A 23,610-nucleotide genomic window follows, 5' to 3' on the forward strand; every position below is an offset into this window, starting at 1 on the left:
AGCAGGGGACACTGGGATAAGTATCAGGGTGGCAGAAACCGCAGGACTTGGTGTCGTCGAAGATGGTTTAGGTAAGAGAAGGAAAAGCACATGAGGAGAGAGGGTCCTGCTCGTGAGAGCTTACATTCTAAAGCAGGGCTGGGCAATAGTGGCCCTCCCAGATGTTGATGAACTACACATACCAGCATGCCTTGCATCAGTTTCAGCATGGCCACATAGTAAAACTAATGCAAAGCATGTTGGGATGTGTAGTTTATCAACAGCTGGAGGGCCACTATTGCCCAGCCCTGTTCTAAAGGGATGACCAAATACCATCTATCCTTATTAAAACTAAAACCACATAGTACATTTAATCTACAATAGTGTACCACAATAGCTGTTCATTTTAACAATAAATGAGTATATAAATCCCTTAATGGTCTTTTATCTTACAATAATGGACTGACTTTGTCACTAAATCCCCTGTAGATCTCTGTTCCACATGCCTTTATACAGTGTAGGAGCCCGACACACAACATACTGTATATATAAATGGTGGATTCTGGGTCCTCCACTACCATTATGATGACCAAATAATAGTGAAGGGTTTAATGACAGATAAAAAAAAGCTGCTAATAGTAGTTCAGAGAAAAGACGTTCTCGGTAATACTACATTTTCTGACCACCGTTTGCCATTTATATACAACTACTATGCATATGTGCGACAGGATCAGGCCTACGTTGCAGCCGAGACAGTGGACTTGACTTGCGCAGTTTTGTTTTTCATTAGTTATCGCAATGAGTTAATGACAAAACAAATCGAATGTTCTTTTTTTTATCATCTGTTTTTCAGCCACGATGCAATGGATTCCTACTATGAATACATATGGGATGTGACTATTCTGGAATATTTAACAAGTATCCTTTCTGTACCTGTTCTAGACTATAGATTACCTTTTTTACCTACCAGATTTGGCCAAAATCATTTATAATAAATAATAATGTTCCCTTTACGGGGCGGAATAAGTATAGCAAACCCAGAAGGAGTTTAGTGGCATTATCAAGGCAGGAAGACCTAGACGAGTACATTTATATGGTCCCAGAAATCCAAGGTGGCTTATAATGGTTGCATGTAATACACAGATGGGACTAGTATATAAATATTGGTGCTGTAGAGCTGTCCATAGACCGGTCTGAGCATCGGTGGTACAGGGCTTCTGACAATCAGTGGGAAACCAATTACCGGTTAAGCCATGGATGTTCTAGGTTTGCACATGTGCAAATGATGGTTCATGTGAAGCGGTTCATTTCAAGTAGCCGAGCAAAACTGATCATCTTTAGGGGCATACACATAGGGAGATTTGCTGAGCGTTCTGAGTAATGCTAGATCGCTCAGCACACAGCGCTGTGTGCTGAGCAATCCGTCGGGGCCAATGTTCTCCGGTGAGAACTCCAGCATGCTGTATATTAATGCCCAGGGTAATAACGACAAGCGGGGCTGCACATCGCTGTGGCTCCTACACATGGGTGAGGGGGGGGGGGTATGTATTTGCACCTCTGAGCTGTGATGTCTGATGTCTTAGCCAAAGTTGTGCACTACCTCTGCATGTATCATGAGGGCTGTCATACCCATCTACTTGAGACTTGTCAGGACCTATGCTGCAGTCCAGCCCTAATGTGTCATGCAAATCACTTGCATTTTGATGTGTGAGTCTTCCGTGCATGGACACGCCGACTCAAGCTGCTCCATCAGGTTGTGTAGATCCCCGTTCCCGCTCTGCAATGATTAACCTACAATTTTAATTACACTAGAAATCACCATAATGTCTTACAGTGGAACAACCTGCTCTCAAGCATCAAACATTGGTATAGCAATATAGTGGGTCCACATCCACTTTCTATCTAGCATTGGTATTTAACACCAGCTAAACCCTTACACTTTAAAACATATGGTGGTTTATATTCCACTTTCTGGCAGAACATGGGACCCTAAGTACAGTGATGTCTTACAGGAATATAGAGATCTTGCCTTCCCTCACCTCAGGTTAAGCTGCTCGGAAGTCAGTAGTGGGCCCTTTCTTGGAAAGGAGAAGAAAAGGATTACAGGACAGAGGGGTAGATGTGTGAAGCAGTGATAAGGGAGGAGGAGTGGCCCTTGTCAACCAATCCGCACTGAAGTAGCATCTATCATTTGCATAATATAAAATTATACAGAGCAGCTGATTGGTTGCCATGGGCCACTTCTCCTCTGGCTCACTTCTCTCTTATTATTGCTTCATACATCAGCCCCAGAGTTCTCTATCCAGGTGTTTAAATATGATCAGAGATACATCGGCACAATATTTTCCAGAGTATATTTGTGGTTTCGGTATATGCTTTAAAAATCACTTCTATATCCATCTAATTTGGGAATGCCCTATTGTACAGGAGTTCTGGGGGAAAATCATTAAGACCCTAGTGATATGGGGTATTAAAAGGGAGCTCCTCACTAATGGGGGTTGTTTGTTAAACATTATTAATGGCAGGAATATTCCTGCAGAAGATAAATTATTTATAAATAATATGTGTTCACTTGCTAAAGTTGTAATTGCGAGGACCTGGCTGGCCAACACCGGACCTAAGTTTGTAGAATGGCTAACACTAGTAGAGTTCACGGCTAAACACGAAAAATTTGTGCATACTTGTAGAAAGACACCTGAGAAATTTAAGCAGATTTGGAATAGATGTTTAGACACAAGAAACACAGACTGCACTAAACTAAAGGAAATAAATATTATAAACACGTAGAGAAGGAAGGTAGGAGAAGGTAAAAAAAAAAAAAAAAGGGAAAAAAATATCACATAAAATTCGTGATGCTTGTAATTTTTTTTTTTATTTTTTTTTTTGCCAACACTGGACTTAAATTTGTAGAATGGTTAATACTAGTAGAGTTTATGGTTAAACACGAAAAATTTGTGCATACTTATAGAAATACACATGAGTAATTTAAGAAGATTTGGAATAGATGTTTAGACACAAGAAACACAGACTGCACTAAACTAAAGGGAAAAAAAAAAAAAGACTATAAACACGAGTGTTCGCCAGATAGGTCCTTAAGGTGTATAGCGTAAAAGTGAGTAAAAGTTTATAGGTAAAATTGGGCCAAATGCTCCAGTATTGGAAGCTGGCCGGTGATAGAAAGGATCGAGAGAGGGAAATATGTCCGGTGGGTGGGAAATAGAGGATGGGTGTTCTCTGAAATACGATCACTATTTGTTTAGTCCGGGAATATAGCAACTGTAAAGCAGGGGTTGCGAAGGGGGTCAGTAATATAATTATGAATTAAGGGATGGATGGGTTTTGTCATTGTCGATGTCTGTTATTGTATATTGTTTTGTGAATGTCTTGTCTTTTTATATGCTGAAATTAATAAAAAATAATAATAAATAATAAAAAAAAAAAAAAAAAAAATCACTTCTATATCTCTTCTGAATGACTAGCTCCTCAGCACACTGCTGCATGTAGTATGAGGTGTATAAAAGCCTACAGCATTTTTAAATGTAGAAAAGTCGACCTGAAAGGACCTCAGTATAACATACTGTATAGGAAGTATGAAAAAAAATTATTTTTAATTTGCAGAGTTGATTTCTTTAATCAGTGTCCCAGACTTACACCACAAGAGGGGAGAAATCGATAAGCGACAGATCGCAGTGAGTGACTCTTAACTTTTTTTTTTTATTTTACAAAAAAAGTGAATAATTGTATTGATAATGGGCTGATATTATGTTAGTAGGCTTTATCTTGCTTCTAATGACTTAAACATAGGTGAAAATAAGATTTATGTTCTTCCCTGGTTAAGGGGTGCACATGTACATTGAGAATAGCCTGGAGAGGCTGGACACTCAATGGCTCCACAATGCCCCGCCTCAAGCAAGCCGGTTAGCAAGCCTTGGCAGGAGCAAGGAGAGGGTGGTGGAATACCTACACCAGCCACAGAAAAGTATTCAGAGAACCGGTACGTAGGAACAAACTACTGGAAGCCATGTGCTTTAGAGTGCGTGCCCTGTGCCCACTATGGACTCAAAGAAAAGGATTTAATTTATTTACTAAGGCGACACCCAAAGGCTGTGCCCCCCAAGGGCGGGGAAACCCTGAGCCGTGGAGAGAATTGAAGGCCCAAAGGCTGTATTGTGAAGATGCAAGGCAGTAAATGCATAGAAACAAATAAAATTGTGGGCAGATGACCCTGTTACCAAGCTGCTCCACAGAAGCACCTGCTGAGTCACCCAAGCCTGTCCCTGCTTACTGGGTATACAAAAAAAAAAAAGTCACCATAGCAGGGGCAGAAAGTATCACCGTAGAGTAAGCTCTGCGGATAGTCGATCAAAGCTGCCGGCTTCATTTGTTAAAGTAGACCGAACCACAGAGACACCATCCTATGGAAATCTCAGGAACTGTCCCATCAAAACAGAGGGCCCTCACAATATTAAAAGAGGCCTGCTTCGGCAAAGAGTCTGTTACCTGGGAGAAGGGACCACAGCCTCCTCGTAGGTAAAAAAATATATACACAACTAACTGTGTGGAGTTTGTATATTCTCCCTGTGCTTTCGTGGGTTTCCTCCGGGTACTCCGGGTTCCTCCCACAAAAATATACTGGTAGGATAATTGGCTTCCAACAAAAAATTAACCCTAGAATGTCTGTGTGCGTGTGTACATGTGGTAGGGAATATAGATTGTAAGCTCCACTGGGGCAGGGACTGATGTGAATGTTCAAATATTCTCTGTAAAGCGCTGCGGAATATGTGTGCGCTATATAAGAAACTGCTAATAAATAAATAAGGAAACCAATTGTGTCCGAGCAACAAGAACACATTCTGGGCTAAAGTTATGGTATGGAGGAAAGCAGTCTTTAACGAAATCCAATATATCCCATATTAAAATGGCTCAAAAGAGAAGACTGGAGCATCCAAAAGGACTGTCTGGAAATTGAGGAAGAGCACAATTTGCTGCAGAAAAGGACAGCACTGAACCATATACCCTTGAGGAGAAAGCCAAATACTTTAATCCACAGGTCTTCAACCTGTGGCCCTCCAGATGTTGTGGAACCACATGTCCCAGCATGCCCTGAGGTTTTTTGGCATGCTCTTATAGGAAAAAATGTGGCAATGCATGTTGGAACATGTAGTTTCACAACATCTGGAGGGCCACAGGTTGAAGACCCATGCTTTAATCCATACCTACCTAAAAGATGGGACCAGTGAGAGCCACTACAACCTGGGTGCAAAGCCTCTAGCCAAGCAGAAAAAGCCGTAGGACCTCCGAGATAAATCCTGCCCGTAGAGAGCTTTCAGGCCTTAAGAATGGCAGGGATAGCCATTCATGAAAATCCTTTTGGGCCGAGGCCTGAAAAGCCAACCCGAAAGATGACGGTGGGCTAGACCTAGACTAAAGGATAGGCATTGAGACATAAGCTCCGAGGTGAGAGGAATGCGCTTATGGAGAGGTGTAGAAGCTCTGCACAGGTACAAGCCAGTCTTGTTGATTTCTGACAAGCCCCAAAGACCAACCTAGTGTTGAAAGGGGAATACACGCAAATTATGCCCTGCTCAACCCAGGCTGCAGCTTACCACCATCCTAGTGGGATGATCTACAGTACCATCATGAGGACAATAAATGGTGACTGCCTAGCCTTCAATGAGGACCTGCAGCGGTGGTGAAGGGGAAGGGCGGTGGTGAAGGGGAAGGGGGGGGGGGGCGGGGCGGCCTTTGTCTGAAGAGGTCAATAATGAAACGGAGAATCCTTTACCACATTCAATGTTGAAACTGGAAAGCCCAGGATCTGTATACAAGAGTCGTGACATTCCGCTGTGACTCCCGTAATAGACCATTGTTTTGTCGGCAAGATTGGGTGTCTGTCTGAAAACCTTTCTGGATTTCAGATAAGTGGAGCACGGAGACACAGGAGTAGTATTCAAACCTCAGCAAGTGCTGGTGATGAATCTGGGAAACTGCAAACTGGCATTCCTGATGTTTAAGGATTTTCTAATATTCCTCTGTTTGAAAGGCAAGAAGATGGAGGTAAAAGAGACTCCCTATGGAACCTGGGAATCCTGTATCTTCAGAGGATGGGCTGGAATACCTACACCAGCCACAGAAAAGTATTCAGAGAACCGGTACTCATTCAGAGAACCAGTTCCTAATTCAGGAAGTCTTTTTTTAAAGCTGGGAACCAGAATAAAGATCCTGGGGACTTGAAGAGAGCAAATGGGCTCCCAAAGAGCTCCCTAGTTCCCGGAAGTACAAGCTGATGGGTAGCTGCTTCTGAAAACTCAGCGCATATTTCCTAGAAACTACACCTAAAACGAGTCGACCAGAAACAGCAGTATGGCATTTCACAATGAGGTCCCCCAGGACTGGACACACCTGTCCAGCTGCCTGGTGAACCAAGGCTCCCCACCACAGGACCTAGAAAGAGAAAAAGGAACAAAAACATTTCTGAATTCCCCTGGAGTGTGAGAGGAGCCGCAGAAGGAAAATTATCCTAGGCAGTCTCAGTATAGCGACTACCCTGTGGATCAAGGGAATCTGTAAAAAAAAAAAAAAAAGACTAGACTCTAAATTCCTCTTAGAACCTATGTCAGTACACCAGGAATGCAGCCTGAGAGGTTTCCCACCTGCAAATACCTGATGTCAGTAGCTGCCCAGGAGTTTAGGTGGGTAGCCATCATAATGTGCCACAGTACAGAAACTTCTGCTGGATACCTAGGGGACACTGCTTGTAGGGTAGGGAGGTAAGACCGATGTGAGAAGCTTGACTAACTGGGATTGTTATGTCAAGCCTCTCCAGCAGGCATTCCCAAGCACTGCCCTAAAAGTACACCAACAGTACAGGTTTTAGTACAGAAAATCTGCATTGTTAGTGTGCCATGAGGACAGAGGTTGGAAATGCCTGCTTTACAGGATAGGTGTTGACAGCCCTATGGCAAATACGTTTATTATGGAAAGTATGCTGATGAGTTGGGCCTCACCCAGAGACACTAGCTGTTGGAGCTTGGCCGGCATATTACCTGCAACTATGGAATCTTTCCATGTAGTCTAACAGCTACATCATACATCAGCACCCAGCGCTAGTGCTAGGGTAGTCAGCACCACATTGCAAACTATAAATTTGCACCTTTTCATACTTATAAAAGGAACAGTGCGTGGCAGAAGTATGATCGCACCCCATTTCATATTATACCACAGAGTAGCACAATCATATTCATATTACATTTCATGTAGTACCCTTGATTGCTATTACACATAGCAGTGACTCTTATTCATGTTGCGCTACCCATTAGTGCCCCTTACACATTATTCCCACAGTAGTAAGGCCGCTCCACTTACTTAACTCGCTGGCCTGATCTACAGCAACTCAACGTCCCCCTCTGCAGCCCTGGTCCACTCACTCTGCTCCCTTTTCAGGCCATGCTTTCGAAAAAGGTAGGAGGGTACTTCTAACTGCCGATGCTGCTCGCTGCCATACAATGTAATGGGATGCAGTTTAAATCCCGACAGTTTCTCCCTCCGTGGGTGTCCACGATACCCCTGGAGGGAGAATAAATCAGCGTGGCGAGCGATCCACGTCCCCTCCCCTTGTCAGGATTCAGAACGCCGGGATCCCGACCGCCGGGATTTCATACTGAATCCAATGTAACCGGTGCAGCACTAGCCAGTAGCCCCAATGGACTTCAGGATTGTAAAGCAGCCAGAGGCCAGGGGTTATGGTATTAAGGTCAATATGAAAATGTTGACATGAGTTTTTCTGTTTAATCATGTGAACTACAAATTAGTGTATTGCGTGCCCTTGCCACAACGGAGTGGGGCTAATGAGAGTGAAACCCAGGTCATTCTGGTAAGTGAGCGCCTTAAATATCATAGAATAGACTGCTCTCTGGGGACAACCGAAGCAAATGTCTAAATGGCTGCCCAGGGTGTCTCAGTGGAGGGGAGGGAGAAGATATAACCCTGTTGCAGTCTGTATGCAAACAGGTGGGTGAGTAATTTCCACCTCTGACCTGGACCCCAGGGTGTATGGCAGGGGTGGCCAACCGGTCAGAGGTAAAGAGCCGAAAAATATCGGTAGTCAAGCTAAAGAGCCGACATCATGCGCGCGCCGAAGGCGCATGCGCCAAAAAAAGGGGTGTAGTCTATTTGACCCCTTGGGTGGGTGTGATACAAATATGCCTCCAATAGTGCAGTGCCATATATACATATGCCCCCAATAGTGCCAGATACACATATGCCCCCCACGGTGCCAGGTATGCACCACACGGTGCCTGGTATGCCCCCACAGTGCCAAAAGCTGGTATGCCCCTACAGTGCCAAAAACTGCTATGCCCCCACAGTGCCACAAACTGTTATGCCCCCCACAGTGCCACAAACTGCTATGCCCCCACAGTGCCACCAACTGCTATGCCCCCACAGTGCCACCAACTGCTATGCCCCCACAGTGCCACCAACTGCTATGCCCCCACAGTGCCACCAACAGCTATGCCCCCACAGTGCCACAAACTGCTATGCCCCCACAGTGCAAATTTCCCAGCAGCAGCACTCACTGTTGTTGTTGCTGCTGCTGCCAGGCGGAGAGAGGACAGTCTGGCGTCCCCCTGCAGTCCTCCTGTCATGTCACCGATGGGAGGAGAGCACAGTACACCACGCGTCTCCTTCCCCCTCACTTCCCTGTGACTGGGCCGCCCACCAATCAAAGCTCGCTGGCCGGCTCCTGATTGGCAGACGGCCCAGTCACAAGAATGCACAGTAAGGGGTAGGAGAGATGCGCGATGCGCGCTCTCCTCCCCTCAGAAGAAGGGATTCAGGGAACTGGCAACAGGGGGGACTGGGACAGACGGTTGACGGCTGGCAGCAGTGGGAGCAGGAGCCGCACTTTACAAGGGGGAGAGCTGCATGAGGCTCAAGAGCCACAGGTTGGCCACCACTGGTGTATGGTCATCATCGCACATAAGCAGTTAGCTGTTGCCAGCAGTTCCCTGGAGGGTGGTGGAAAGCCACCTGCATGTGGCTTCCTGCAAGGTTACCAGAAATCAGGCTAATGTGTATTCTTTCATCCCTTGGAAGACGCTGCATCATGGTGTATACAGGATCTTCCGAGACTTTGCTTTCCCCCTCTGACTGCTGTGAGTAAGCTGCCAGTTCCTGTGCAGCTCTGCTAAAGTCGGGCATCTTTTATTGATGAAAAATGCATCTTATAGCTACTAGGAGGTGACTGCTGATTGATTTGATGTGACAGTTCTATATGACGGAGTCTGTATACAGAACAGAACTAGTAATTGAGAAAGCTGGGCTGTTTTATTGTAGCGCTCCATGTACAGCAGGTATGTCCAAACTATGGCCCTCCAGCTGTTGTGAAACTATACATCCCAGCATGCCTTGTCATAGTTTTAACATTCCCTTATAGTGAAACTATGGCAAGGCATGCTGGGATGTATAGTTTCACAACAGCTTGAGGGCCATCGTTTGGACATGCCTTATGTGTACAAACTCAGAAGCACACATATAAGTGTGATATCTCATGAATCCGTAGTCTCCTTGTGTGTCCTAGTCACATTGTGGTGAAACTAAGATGCATTTTCAGCCATGATAGGCTGGTTGGTGTGATTTCTGCAAAAATGTGTGAGGATATATGTACATGGGGATGTAGTTGGCATCTCAACTGCAATTATGTCATAATGCCCACCTCCAAAACCATGTTTGTCATCAAATTGGGAAGGGTAGTGTGCAAAGCACAGCCATGCATCTCGCTTGAAGCATGGTGACCAAAGTGCTACACCAATGGGTGGCTCACATACTTAGTCAACATGGACACCAAAAAAAAGGGTGTGAGGGGGCGTAAAGGTAGACTCATGTCAACCTTTTGTCACTGACTTTCTACCATTTGAGCCACAATCACACGATTAAGTGTTAATAGGTTAGCAGAAGGAGGTGTCACCCCATGTGAAAAGAATTTCTTCTGCATTTGTAGAATGGCTTTGTGCCCATTTAATTCCAGAGGATGGTGTGTAACCAATGTTTCCCAAACTTTTATGACACTGTAGAGTATCCGTATATATTTCATGGCACCCCATGGCAGAAAGTTTGAGGATTAGAAAAACTAATTAAAATGAAGTCAATTGTGTTAACAGGTCATCCTTAAACCCTGTACACGCAGGTGATGGATGTCTTTTGCAATCTAGCAACGCTCAATACAAAGTACTGCACCAGCGATGTGTGCTGAGCGATCGGTCACTGCCTGCGTTCTCAATCGGGAGAACATAGACAAGGACTAGATTTTGCATTCAGTCAAAATCTAGTCAGGCGATGGCAACACTCAGGATAGTCGCTGAGGTCTAGTCAGATCGCTTAGAAGTGGGGCTGAAATCGCCCCTTTAGGGTCAGATATGTGGTACTGGGTGATTCATTGCGCCCTACGGGCGCCCCTTAATTTGTGTCTGTTTGTATTGTGAGAAATATGGTTAGAATTGTATGGAAGATGCCCTGTATTGGTTTGGATTGGTCCTGGACCACCAACCCCAAAACACTCCTGGGTGTCCCAGCACACAACCTGGGAAGCATTGGTGTACATACTACACCACAATTATATTGACGAGCATCTCTGTACTATGGTACAAGTGCCTTTAAACTGGGTCCAAACAAAGCTTTTTGTCCTATCGTCTGGTGAAAAATCTGGCAATGTGGTTAAATCCATTTGATCAAATAGTCGTCTACTTTCCAGTTTGTTTTGTTTTCTCCAAATTGATTGGCATTTTTTTTTTTTTTTTTTTTTAAATCACACCAGATAGATAAATTTATAGGTGTCTACCCAGCTTTGTAGAGATTTTACATTGGTCAGACTAATAAAAACTGGGGGGTAGATTTATTAAGCTCGGTGAAGTGAGTGTCTGGTGTTTATCACCGGCCAATCCGCTCCTACCGGTCGTCATTTTTCAAACCAAGCAGATTGGCCGGTGATAAAAACAAGACAAGTTATCACTTCACCGAGCTTAATAAATCTGCCCCTGGATGTGGTAGCATAGGCAGTTTCCATTCTCACTTTATATAGACATTTTGAACATTTTAAACTTTACTCATAACATGTGGCAGTAAACATACTTACATTTCTCTTTATCCCCTTAGATCAAAGCCATAGGCCAACCAGAGCTGAATGCCAGCAACCCAGAGGATGTTCTGCAGCTGGCAGCACAGAGAAGGAAAAAGACCTTTCTCCAAGCAATGGCAAAGCTGTATTTTTAAATCTGAGCTTGAGAACCTGCGCGTGTATATAGACATTTATCCACACAAACGTAAATAGCAACAGTTTATTTTTTACATATTTACACAATTTGTACAAACATTTCCAAGATGAAAAATATACATTTCAAAACCTATTTACAAATGTACAAGTTCTTTGTTTTGGCCTACAAACATACGGTGGCGGGGATCTGGGGTGAATTTTCTATAGAAACAGTTGATAACTGATTGGGAGACAATAATATGGCATTTACTACTAAAACGACAGAGCAGCGTCACATTTCATAAAAACACTGCAGGAGACATTTCACAGTATGGGAGAAGCACCCGGATATGGGGGGGGGGGGGGGGGGGGGGCGGGGGGCGGGTTACATTAAAGAGGGATCTGAATACCAGAACCCAGTCTGTTTTAGAACACACGTAAACAGATTGATAAAACAAGCTTTAAAACATTCTTATATTGAATTTTGTGAAGACGTGTAACTCATAGTAACTACTGATCAGAGCAGTACAAACGTTGTCAGGATAAGTTCCTAACCAGCCTATCCCGTTAGAACCTTTTTTTACGAGGACCAATCCACTTAGGAAGTGGAAACTGTATAAAACATCCATGTTTGGTGGATCTCATAGCTGATACTTGTGAGAATGGAATTTACCATTTAATATACCTAAAAAGAAATAAAACAAGCAGCAGCGTAATACTTGTGGTAGTCACCGAAGGTATTATCTATTCCATGTTCCAGTGGTTTGGAGGCTCGGTGTATACACCACGGTATAAAATTACCCATTTTCCAATCACACGAAGAATAAATAACGGTAAGTGATGAATGATGCAGCCCACCAGCACCTATCCCCAGACATGCTGACCTGGTTAGCTCAGTAATAGCAACTGCAGTAAAATGTTAAGTGTCTGTACAACAAGTCTACATCTGACGTCCCATCCACTGGGGATGAGGGGGATAATAAATAAGTTAGTAAACTACATTCTAAAGCACTTAGGCAGGAAAGCCGGATGGAAGCTTCATGGGCTGGGCAAGGGTTTTTTTTTCCTTTCTTGACAACCATAAATAATTTTCCATCTTTAAGCACCCTGGTGCCATTGCGGCACAATAACTGTCCTTGTAGAGATTTCCATTCTTATAAAGGCGGCTTCTCTGTACTTTTGGGAGGAGTAAGGATTCCACCAATAGAAACTGGAGATTGTCCTTCCAGTGGAACTGCATCCTATGTAAAAAACAAAAAGATTATTAACATTTGGGGTACAATACAAATTGGGAGTCGTTATAACTGCAATGCTACCTACAAGAGCAATGTGTACCTTGAGGACTGAGTTTAGGGACAGATCCCCTGAACACACAGCCAGATACATCTATAGCTACATCAACCATGCAGAAAAGCGGTCATAATAAATGGGTCTGGGAATCGTACACAGCCGCTAAAAGCACTATTAATATAACATTTCACCCAGTGTCCATTTCTGTGGTTACATTTGGTCTCAAGCAGGAGTACAGGTACTAGGAACAATGATGGCACTTAGCTGTGGGAGATTGAATACCCCTCCCATCGGGGAGATGGCTGCGGGGCCCTATTCAATGCGGTCTTCCCTGACAGCATTGAACAGGGTAGCTCGGCAGAACAATCCCCCGACTTCACAAGCAGTCTGGCTCATTTTGCCGAGAAGTGACAAGCTCCTGGCTGCAGCTCACCACGCCCCCTTCTCATCCCCCTGGAATACCGCCTGTAAATCCTCGGACGAGCAGACCGAGAAAGGGACAGGGTCACGGCTGTCGGGCCAGCTAGACAGCCATGACCAAAGATTAAATACCCCCCTTAAACTCAGTTTAGAAGTTTGTTCCCATAAGGTTAAATTTTATCGTCTTCTTGGAGCACTCCCTATACAAAAGCTGAATGTCCATTCTTTCCTTTCCAATAAAAAAGCTGTACACATTTATTTGAGCACAACAGAGGGGATATTCCAATCGGAGCCCTTACAACGAATAAGCCACAGCTACGTACCAGCATGTCGAGGTAGTTTATGTGAGTTTGGATGTTGTGCAGTCCATCTGCTGGGACTTTCTTAAACACTTTCAGTTTTAGAGGAGGATTTCTTCGTACCACTTTTGCAAAAGGTGCCATCCAGTTAGCACATTTGGAAAGGCTTCCCCAATCAAGACCTATAAAAGAATGAAAAATAAAATCTAAATAATTCCATTCACATAGGGCAGAAGCTAAAGCACATTAGTGTAAAGCACCTGGTCTGACATTTGTCAGTTATGGAAACAAGGAGTCATCAATATGTTGTGTAAAACTTTTGCAGCGTGGATTAGTCAAACTACACAACCAATCAGACCCTTTGTCAAAGGCTCTGTATCAATATTCAACATCAGTTATCCATGAAATTAGCTTTTAAGAAGTTCCACATTTCAAATAGATTTATACAAGTACTGGAGGTCAAGGCTCTTCTCTGCAGCCGATGTGTGTGCTAGATAGTCACCAAACACTGAGGTGAAGATGACCGTTAGTGTACAGTACATTACAGGGGTGTGGTGGTGGCTGCCAGCTCCAGGCTTCACAAGTCCATAAGCAAGATCTTGCACATGCGCACTGGAGCCACCTGGACTCTAGCAGAAACCACTGGATGAGGAATCTTCACTCCAGCAGACAAGACGATTACACATCTTGTCAATTTAGCTATATTACTATAGGGCAAAAATACAGCGTGCATATTGGTTGGGATGTCCCTCTGGAGGCTGCTAAAAATTACCAATCATTACAGTAAAATAGTCCGCACAGAACTCTCTACAGTAGTCCTCCATTCCCTTAAGCTTATTAGGAATTCTCCCCATAAGAGACATCAAAGGAGGGAATTGTACGCAGGAATGAGCCACAATTCTAAGGGGCTATATGGAGCACTGATAATTACACAATAAGCAATGTATTTAGCTTGGAGTAATCCTCCCAACGAATGCCCATAGGAATACTTTGAGCTACATTATTTCGCCTTCTAGCAAGCACCTAGTGGGTAGTTTGGACTGGTCACATCAGATACCCCCATATAAGAACAGCTCCTATAACACCATTATTTAATAATGTGCACCAAAGGTCACAAATGCAGCACTCAGTGATGATCTTACCTGTGGCTTTTGTGACTACTTCCATTGAAGTATAGTGGTATAATGCTGCTGCGGCCAGGATCCTGTAGTGGAAATCCAGGGATGTAACATGGAGAATGCACAGGTCTAGAAGCTGCAACAAGAGATTCAAATTTCTTTTAAAGTGACATTCATATATAAGGAATTATTTAATTAAACAGGGTTTAAAGTTGTGTACACACGGGGGCGATAGGGGCTGAAATCGCTGGAAATATGGTCGCAGGCGACCATATTGCCAGTGATGGGAGTGTCCCCTGATTATAAATCGCCGGGTGCGCGCTCCCATTTTCAGCCCCATTCTAATCACTGGAGCTTGCTCCTGCGACCAGCTGAATACCTCTGCGGCACCGCCGGCAGAGGTTCCCTTTCATCAGCGACCATCTCTGGTCGCTGATGAAAAGGAGAAACTGAGCAATATATCTCCCCCGTGTGTACGGGGCTTTAAAGAGCTAACTAAAAGGTATCCTGCATAACAAAGGACCTGGGTCCTTCAGTAACCACTTTCAAGCTGAAAATTTAGATGTAAAAGCTTTACAGGTCCATGCAATTGTCTTAATGTACGATGGAAGGCTTTGTGGAACCTGTCCTTCCTTCCCCTCCCTCCCCCCAGAATACTTCTATTTCTAGGACTGAAAGTACAGGACAGTGTAGAACATATAACATCCCCCTGAATTGGACTCACCTGAGCTATCTGGATGAATTGTTCCTGGGAATACTGAGGTAGAAGTAGTTTGGGAGAGTCTTTCAGGGAAGAAACTTGAAGATAAAGATTTAGCCAGGCAATAGCAGTCACGGGACTCAGTTCCCATTTCAGTGCCTTCAAAAAAAACAAATATAGAAGTTAGCATTATGTGGGGGGGTGGGGGGGGGAGAGATATACCTATAAAGCATTGAAGAGAGGACAGTACTATAATAGGTGATGGTATACCTTTAGTATGACCAATTCCATTTCCATAATATCATCCTCACTGCATGCACCGTCCGTGACATAGGCAAACTCGTGAAGCTTAGGGGGATAGATTTCCTGAAGGAAAGAGAAAACGTTGTTAAACCTGATCTGCTGCAGGACAATGCTCTTCATAAAGACACACACCTTGTAGCTGGTTGGCTGCCATTGTACCCCTTTCAGACATACACAAAAATCCCAGTACTAGCGTATGTCTAAATGGCTCTACACGGGATTTTAGTCAAACAAAATCACAGGTCCTGCCCACAGGGTTTAAATCCTGGGTAGTACATCTGAAAGCGGTATTAGTCACACGCCCTGCATTCCAGTTCCTTATGGTAGTACGCTACCCACAGAACCAGGGGCAGCTCAGGAGGCATGGGAGAGATTACACACTGCTGCCCTTGGGTGTGGTATACTTGGTAAATGTTCACAATACCAAAATGGCTGAGTTTAATTCCACCTCTAGCCCTTATGCGCATGTTTTTAGGACAATGGTCACATTTCTAATGTCGACATGTCAGAGTTAACTGCCTACCGATGCCCACCTAAAGCTACATCTGCCAGTAACGATGACCCATTTGGATGGCAAGATGGATAATTCACATTGTTTTACAGTGCCCACACAGGGCAATTTGATATTTTTAGCTCAAATCACACATTGTTTATTTTCCCTTTGCTCCTGCATAGTCAGTATCACAAGGCAAAATTGTATGTGCATGTAGGTATTCTATTGTACAACATACCAGTGTAGTCAAAATCTAGTATAGTTCAAATCGCCCTGATCACACTGTGTGGGCACCATATACATCTGTATCTGACTATACACACAGCTACGGAAACAAAAACACACGGAACAATCCTATAATCCCTCCGTAGGACGGCATACCCACCTCTAATTTAGCAGCGATGAACAGGGCTGACACGCCTATCAGTTGAAGCATGCTTTTGCCAATATACTTCTGCGTCAACATAAATCGGTCAAAGAAGTCTTGAGCAAGGTAGAAGGTTTCTCTGTGCAGAGTGTAAACTTCAGACACCTGAATAGGGGGAAGGGATAAGGGGTTACACCACGGGAATGGAACAGTGAGACAATTCATACATGATGCTGTAGTGTGCACAGGGAGAAGGTAAACGCATAACTCCACAGTGCCAACTACAGTTTTGTCTTCCCTCCCCTTGGCAAGTAACCACCATAGTCAGTTTGTATATGAAAGATTACTACTAATCCGTGGGGGTAGGGAATGAGACAACATTGCTCACCTCTAATAACCAATCCAACAAAATAGAGCGCATGTCATGGTTCAGGGAGGGGTGGTCCCACAGCAGGCGGCTCGTGTGCACATATTTGTTCTCTTTGCTCAGCATCTTCAGCCAGACATCCTTAGAGCTGCCCCAACTGGAAGAAATACATTTGGTTACTCAGATGGAAAAAAAAAAAAAAAAATCCTATCTCTATATCCAGAAATCATGATCAGCACTCGGTTGGGGAACAGAATGTGCCCTCCAATGTATAAAGAATACAGTGATATAAGCAGCAGATGGCGGTGGCACTCTCAGGTCTTGTACAATAATACAGAGTGCCACCGCAGTCTCCGCTGCATGCATATAAATTTTATCTAGGTCTATGTTCATGACCAACTAATACCAAGACCCCATTGTAATTTTTCCTGAGAAAGCACGAGTATTGGGATATGGGGGGTGTTATACACACCTGAGCTCTGGTAGTGGAGATGGGCTTATGAAGAGATTCTTGAACCGGTATCGTGTGAACTTGGATACATCAGGCGAGACAGGCAGCTCCTTTTGTGGCGTTTCAATAAGAACACAAGGAGATGCTCCTCCAGCTGTTATCTGCGACCAGCAGCTCTAAACAAAATAAAGGGAATATTAAAGCATTAAATCGCTGCCAACATAGAGTCTATCACAACGAATAGCACTCTACAAGTAATGTTATTGTAGCCATTTACTCCAGAACCCATTAACCATATTGGTAAGGTAGCAGGGCCCTCAGACATGTGAGACGAGCTTATGAGAAACACAAATTGGTCCAAATGCAGAAGTTTAGCTCAATAGTTAGAAGTTTTAGGGGTAAAGTGTCTGCTGTTTTGTCCATAGGGAACAGAATGCCATCAGCATAATAAAATGCGCACCCCACCCAACAAAATCGGGACACCGGTGCGCTTACCTGGATCTCAAAATTATGTCTCTTATTGTCCTGTTGATGGTCCTGTACAGACTATTGCAAAAGAAAGAAAAAGGTTTTAAAAACAAAGAAATGATTGTTTCGCTATTCACAACATACAGATTGACAGCAGCGATCATAAAGGCAATAGACAAGTCCGCAAAATGCACTAGAGCCAGCAGTTAATGGAGCATGAACCAGCCTAAAGTAGGGACCACTAGTATCTATGATACACCTTCACTGCGCAAGTAAAAAACGTAAGACGTTATGAATACCGCCACATTACTACCTGGTTTTGTGTAATCCGCACCTAAACAGAAAACCTAGGCTGCATTGTAGATAATCCAGCTATGGACAGTCTTCCATTTTTAAAGTATGGATCATGCAATTATATCAGAAACTGTGCAAGATTGTTCTTTATCCCAAGAAGGGATCCCCCATCCCTCATTGCAACAGGGACCCAGCTATAAGCAGCATTCATAGGGCAGTATTCAATGCAGCCGGCGAAGGGGTTAAACGGCCAGCCGCTCACTGTATCCAATATTACGGGGATACCCCCACTGTCAGATGATGGAAAGGATTCCACCAAACAGCGAGGCTTGCAGCTAATGCAGGGAGCCCGCTGCATTTGGCCACGAGCCTCGCTGTTTTAGTAGTTTCTATGTCACTGCAAAAACCCAGCAAGGTGGAAACGGTGTGTGCAGGGGGTCAGTTGAATACGGACCATGCGAGCTGTGACCGTGAGCAGTCAGCACTGCTTGCTGAAATCATTGAATATGCCCCAGAGTCTGTGGACCCAATTTCATAAATGGCCATCTAGAGATGTGGGGTCCTAGAACTGGTTCATCGAGATGCTGTGGGAACATTTTGGAGGATTCTACTTACATCAGACTTCCTTTTCCTTGGTGCAACTACAGACGGGCATTCATTTTCAGAGTCTGCTTTCTCATGTCTCGCTTGTAGTCGACCACTGTAATTAGAGGATTAGAATGTAACTGGTTTCTTCCAGACATAAAAAGAATTAGGCCAAGACTCGGCCAGGTCATTTCTGGGTTTGTGCAGATGCTCATTTTTTGGGGGGGTGGGAACAGGTGTGAAGAATGGACGAGTCTGACCATACTTTTGGATGAAGCAAGACCACAATGTAGAATGTGCACATAACCCAACATGGACAGGAACAGTAGATGAAATTTGGCTTCAAATCTGTTTTAACAACCATGTTTATATTTAACTTGGTGAATAGTATAGAATAGGGAAGGAAATATGCTAGCGATGGTTGGTGAATGACAACGTTGCCAATTAAAAAAAAACATTTGCCATTTGAGGTCAGGATTGTGATTGTTTCCACCAGTGTAAACTGGATTCTGATGGCTGATAGCAGGTAGGAGAACCCACAGCTCAGCATAAACTTCCAGGGTCCACTCCACATGCACATTAAGTAACATATGGAGCTGGTCCCATAGAGATGTGTGCTCTATTTATGTACATATACATTTTTAAGATCAGAGAGCAGGTGAGAAGGAAGCCGCTGCTGACTTCTGCGTTTTCCGGAGCACTCCCAGAAAATGCCTGCATTCCGCCCCCAAATGCCCAGCATCTGCCAATCAACTTGCGAATGGACAGAAATGGCTGCTTTACTCTTAGGGGGACCATGCGCATCTGTGGTCATTTGATAAGATCTCAGGCCGCAAATTTGCAGCTCAGCAAGTGGCCCGCACGCTGCAAGACTCACATGGCCCATATATCTGCAGCAATAACGACTGACGATCCAACAGGAAATTCAACATGTTAGAATACAACATGTCAAATTTCAACAATCTGCCATGTGCAGAACAGGGACTTGTGAGTCAGTCACAGATGTATGGGTCCCATTAATCTATCAGTATATGGTATCTCAGCGGCTTGGGTGCTGTATTGAAACCAAACAAGAGCCCCATGACATCTGTGTGAACACTCACCTCTTTCTTGACATTATTCAGAAATTATTGGAAACGTCAAATCTGCAAGAATGGAAATATAAAAACTGGATTACAGATATAAACTATGAAAGACAAAAAACACCTTTTATAGGAAAAGAGAAAAATATTAAATGTACAGGATGACCGGTGAAGCAGACAGTTTGGCAATGGTGGAATCGGTAAGTCAGGTTGCCCAACGGGTTAATGTTCACTGACCAATTTGGTGCGGTTGTTTCCTACTGTGAGGTTATTAGTAAAAAAATGGGAACTTCCCTGATCGGTTAAATTGGAAGGGGGGGTGGGTTGTTGTAAAATGTGTTTTTTTTTTTTTTATTCATTTATTATTGTTGATGCATAATACATTACAGTAATGGTGCCCATATATATCGCATACAATCGCGCCGCAATTTCCCTTGAAGCTCCCCTGCGATAACATTGCATCTGAAGTGCTTTTTTTCCCACATTCGATGTGCATAGATAAATCGCTTGCCTCTTGTGACCTGAAATCAGGTGATGGAATGAGGGCTTGGCTATCTGGGGGTATAGACCATATAGCACAGCACATTGTTATAAATCGCATGTTTCTTAAAAAAAAAAAAAAAAAAAAAACACACATTATGCGATGCAATAAATATTACTTGTGGCACATAATATATTGAGACGCAAGAGTCGACCAGCACATCAGGCGACACATGCGATCCACGCAATTTATCACAATCGCACGATTGTGCCCGATATCTCACAAGTGTATGGGCACAATAATAGTATGTATGACTGTATAGGGCGGGCGGAATAATGTAGTAATATTACTAATAAGCATGTACTGTATAGGCAGCAATAAGTGAATGTAGCAGCTGTATGTATATATAGCAGTGTGGCCACCAGTGGCAGTGGGGTTGTACACATCTGCCATATAGCAGAACCCAGAGATATGGGGTTCCTGATCTCTCAACCCCAGACCCCCCCTGTGTGGCGGGGGCAGACCCCCCCCTCCCGGGACCTCCGATCGCCAGACTCCCGCCAAGCATCATCACACACCGAGCCCCGGATCAGCGCGGGGGGCCCCTCTTCCCCTTTTGTACACAGGCACTGGGGTATCCCCGGGTGAGCGGGTGTGCATTCCGCGCCAAATTATAGGAAGCGGGCTAGCAAAGCAGCAGCCGGGCGGGCGGCCTTCCCTCCAATGCCAGGACAGGCTGGGGGGCGGGTAACACACCCGGATTCTGCGCTGACACCCTCCTCTGGCAGATGGCGGCTACCCGCCACATCGCCCCATTTCCTGGTCAGAGCGGGCGGGAGCACAGCGAGGTGACCCGGCCGTGTGGGGGGGCTCCCTCCAAAAACCGGGACACACCTGGGGAGAGACAATCCGTCCCTGGGACCCCAACATCGCCATCCAGGGGGGCTGCCGAGATCATGGCGGGGAGAGGGGGGACAAGTAACACTATAACTCCCGGCACACACAAGGGGGATCTATACGAGCCCCTTCCCCTGATAGAGGAGGGGGTCCCTGCACCTGCCCCCCGGTACAGCGCCGGGCACACAACCTGGGCGGGAGCCCCATCCCCGCGCCCTCAGGTAGGGGACAGAGACAGGGCTACGTGGCTCTATGGACTCCCTGCCCCCCAGCATCAGCCCGGCCTCGGCTACTATATATACCCCAGTCATTCTGTGCTGTGTCCCGCCACTACTCACCGGAGAGACACTCACGCTGCAGCCGCACTCAGTCAGTCAGTGTACTCAGCTGATCAGCTGGCGCCAAGCCTTTTATATAGCAGCGGCGCGGCGGGAGTGCGCATGCGCAGGGTGACCAGTCACTAGCCCGGCTCCCTCCGCCGCTCGCCCCCCACCCACTGCCTGCTGCTGCTGCTGGGCCACCGGGCTGGAGGGGGAGGGAGGACACCACTACCTCACCTTACATATACACTCCATGTACATACACTCATTCCTGGCCAGAGCACTACAGGCAGCAGCTGCAGCAGTCACCCTGGGTGCTAGGTAGTGGGGGAGGGATAGGAAGCCAGTCATACTGGGAGCTGGTACTGGCAGACATTGTAAAACACCATGTATATATGTATGTGTGTGTGTATATATATGTAGGGACTGATTCAGAGATGGACGCAGTTGCAATGGCTCACGCAAGCGGCTGACAATTTCCGCCTGCGTCTGAGTTGCGCTGACCATGCGTCCTGATAGTTACTGCAGGTGAAGGTTGCATGCAGGCGCTCTGCAGTCAGCGACCGCATCCAAAAGATACAGTAGTAATACAGGCAGCCATGATCAGACAGCAAATGTGCATCTGCCAGAAGGGTGGGTACAATCTTCAATACTACGGCCATGGCAGACAGAATACCACCGCTGACAGCGGGCGGCTCAGTAGCCTAAGAATCGGTTGGGCCATGTGGATAAAGATGCTGTTGCATAAAAGCATGCCACCATGGCCGCAACTACATACACCACTGAATCAGCCCCAACGATAACTCCAAACAGTGTATGGGGTAGCACCTTACATGTGGTTGTGCATGGCTTCCTGCAAATACCCATTAGGCCACATGCCAGCCATGACGCATGGTCTGGATTACACGTGGTAGTCCCCAATAACACATTACACCTCATTGTGTAATATTGGGTCATTATCCTATATAATAAAAGGAAAATGCTACTCCTCACCTCTATGGGGGACTCTCAAGCGTTTTACACACCGGCGGCAACTAGATGTTGCGCCATTTGGCAGCACACAGCACCGACATTAATTATGTTGCTGTCATTTTGATGGGCTGATAACTTGGCAGCAAGAATTGTGGTGAATACCAATGGGGGGATTGGGGGTACACATGTAGAGCATCTGATGAGAGTAAGCAGCATCTGAAGCTTGTATGTAATATATATATATATATATATATATATCACACACACTGGTGTAGCACTGCACAATGCCTGCACCCTGCCTTGCTGTGAGCCTGCAAAGAGCTGTAACCTTCCCCCCAACACAATCATTAGATTAGCTGCACAAATAACCGGCCACCACCCATCCATAATCCCTGCTAGTATATCGTGTCCCCTCTCCCACACACACAGAGCGGGGACGGTGCACGGTGCTATGCAGCCTGCTGCTCCTGTCTGTGTAACCTCTTTGTCATTGGAAAGAGCGCGCTGCCGGGGAAGAAGAGGTTAAACCGCGCTCTTTTCTGCAGCCGGACACGTTTTTAAATTTCCCGCTCGGATTCTGCGCTGATTTGCATAGGCACGCCCCCTGGCCAGGCTCGCCGGCCGATTCCGCCAATAGGAAGAGGGGAAGTCAGAACAACGTGGCCCAGCTGGAGAATGTAAACACTGACTGGGAAGAACACGTGGCCGGCGCGGCGCTCGCTGTCAGTGACAGGAGGACTGGGCGGGCTGTCTGATCGCTCGCCCGGCGCTGCCTGCTAGGGGAAGGATGGGCGACTTTCAGTGGCTGTATAGGGAGACTGGCTGGGGCAATAAGCACAGTTACCCTTCTCACATTGCTTAGGGCTGCATTTGAACGTTGCTATATAATCTTAAAGAGAACGTTGTATAGGACACATTCACTAAGCTTCAAAAGTGATAAAATGGAGAGTGCTAAACAGCCAGTCAATCAGCTCCCAAGTCCCTGATTACTTATAGGGATGGCCATCAACCATCGATTATTATATATTCTCGATGGTTTATGACCGATGTTGAATAGATTTGCCATCGATGGGGGAGAACCAAATGTTTCCCACCATTGATGTCAAGCTTAAATTAATAGTTTCGTTTTTGCCTTTTCCCTAAGGGGCCAGGACACAGAGCATTGTTCCATTAAGCCCCACCCCTGTATATTGATTGGCCTACAGGCCAACCAATCAAAGAAAATGGATGACCATTGATATGCAAAAAACATCGATATCCATTGTATAGTAATACAGTATCAATGGCCAGTTGCACTTTTGCTATCGATGGCAAAGGCAACTATGGCCATCCCTAATTAGCATTATGGTGGGGTGGCACAGTTGCGTAGTGGTCAGCATTGGCCCTTTGCAGCCTTGAGGTTATTACTTCAATTCCCACCAATGCCCTATCTGTGGGGAGTTTGTATGTTCTCACCATAGTTGCATATATGAATCC

At 45.2% G+C, this 23,610-nt stretch overlaps 2 protein-coding genes across 3 annotated transcripts in view; one reads left to right on the forward strand and one right to left on the reverse strand.

The window, feature by feature from the left end:
- Positions 1-11,381, forward strand: part of INTS8 (integrator complex subunit 8) — a 57,103-nt gene extending 45,722 nt beyond the window's left edge. The window contains exons 26-28 of the mRNA XM_083187026.1: positions 833-897; positions 3,625-3,668; positions 11,131-11,381. Coding sequence (XP_083043152.1) covers positions 833-897; positions 3,625-3,668; positions 11,131-11,247 — 226 coding nt within the window. The 3' untranslated portion in view covers positions 11,248-11,381. The remainder of the gene's footprint in view (positions 1-832; positions 898-3,624; positions 3,669-11,130) is intronic.
- CCNE2 (cyclin E2) lies at positions 11,299-21,286 on the reverse strand. Of its 2 annotated transcripts, none has more exons than XM_083187027.1 (12): positions 21,181-21,286; positions 19,486-19,527; positions 18,413-18,497; positions 17,531-17,581; positions 17,057-17,211; positions 16,606-16,741; positions 16,236-16,382; positions 15,325-15,420; positions 15,079-15,213; positions 14,379-14,490; positions 13,261-13,418; positions 11,299-12,468 (listed from the first exon to the last, which is right to left on the reverse strand). In XM_083187027.1, the coding sequence occupies exons 2-12, from the start codon at positions 19,497-19,499 to the stop codon at positions 12,382-12,384; spliced, it is 1,176 nt and encodes a 391-aa protein (XP_083043153.1). In that variant the 5' UTR covers positions 19,500-19,527; positions 21,181-21,286; the 3' UTR covers positions 11,299-12,381. The 2 variants fall into 2 exon arrangements, with proteins under 2 accessions (XP_083043153.1, XP_083043155.1); XM_083187029.1 differs by lacking the exon at positions 21,181-21,286 and adding an exon at positions 20,840-20,991.
- Between the last annotated feature and the right edge of the window lie 2,324 nt (positions 21,287-23,610).

The sequence above is a fragment of the Crinia signifera genome, chromosome 5 (genome assembly GCF_055691185.1).
Source record: "Crinia signifera chromosome 5, ASM5569118v1, whole genome shotgun sequence".
In the NCBI taxonomy this organism is placed as follows: Eukaryota; Metazoa; Chordata; class Amphibia; order Anura; family Myobatrachidae; genus Crinia; species Crinia signifera.

Bases quoted from the DNA above. Each gene is read 5' to 3' on its own strand.
- CCNE2 (XM_083187027.1), bottom strand. The intron at 16,383-16,605 runs GTGAGCAATGTT...CCCCCTATTCAG, and splicing joins TGTTGGATTGGTTATTAGAG to GTGTCTGAAGTTTACACTCT. The intron at 14,491-15,078 runs GTGAGTCCAATT...CTCTTGTTGCAG, and splicing joins AATTCATCCAGATAGCTCAG to CTTCTAGACCTGTGCATTCT.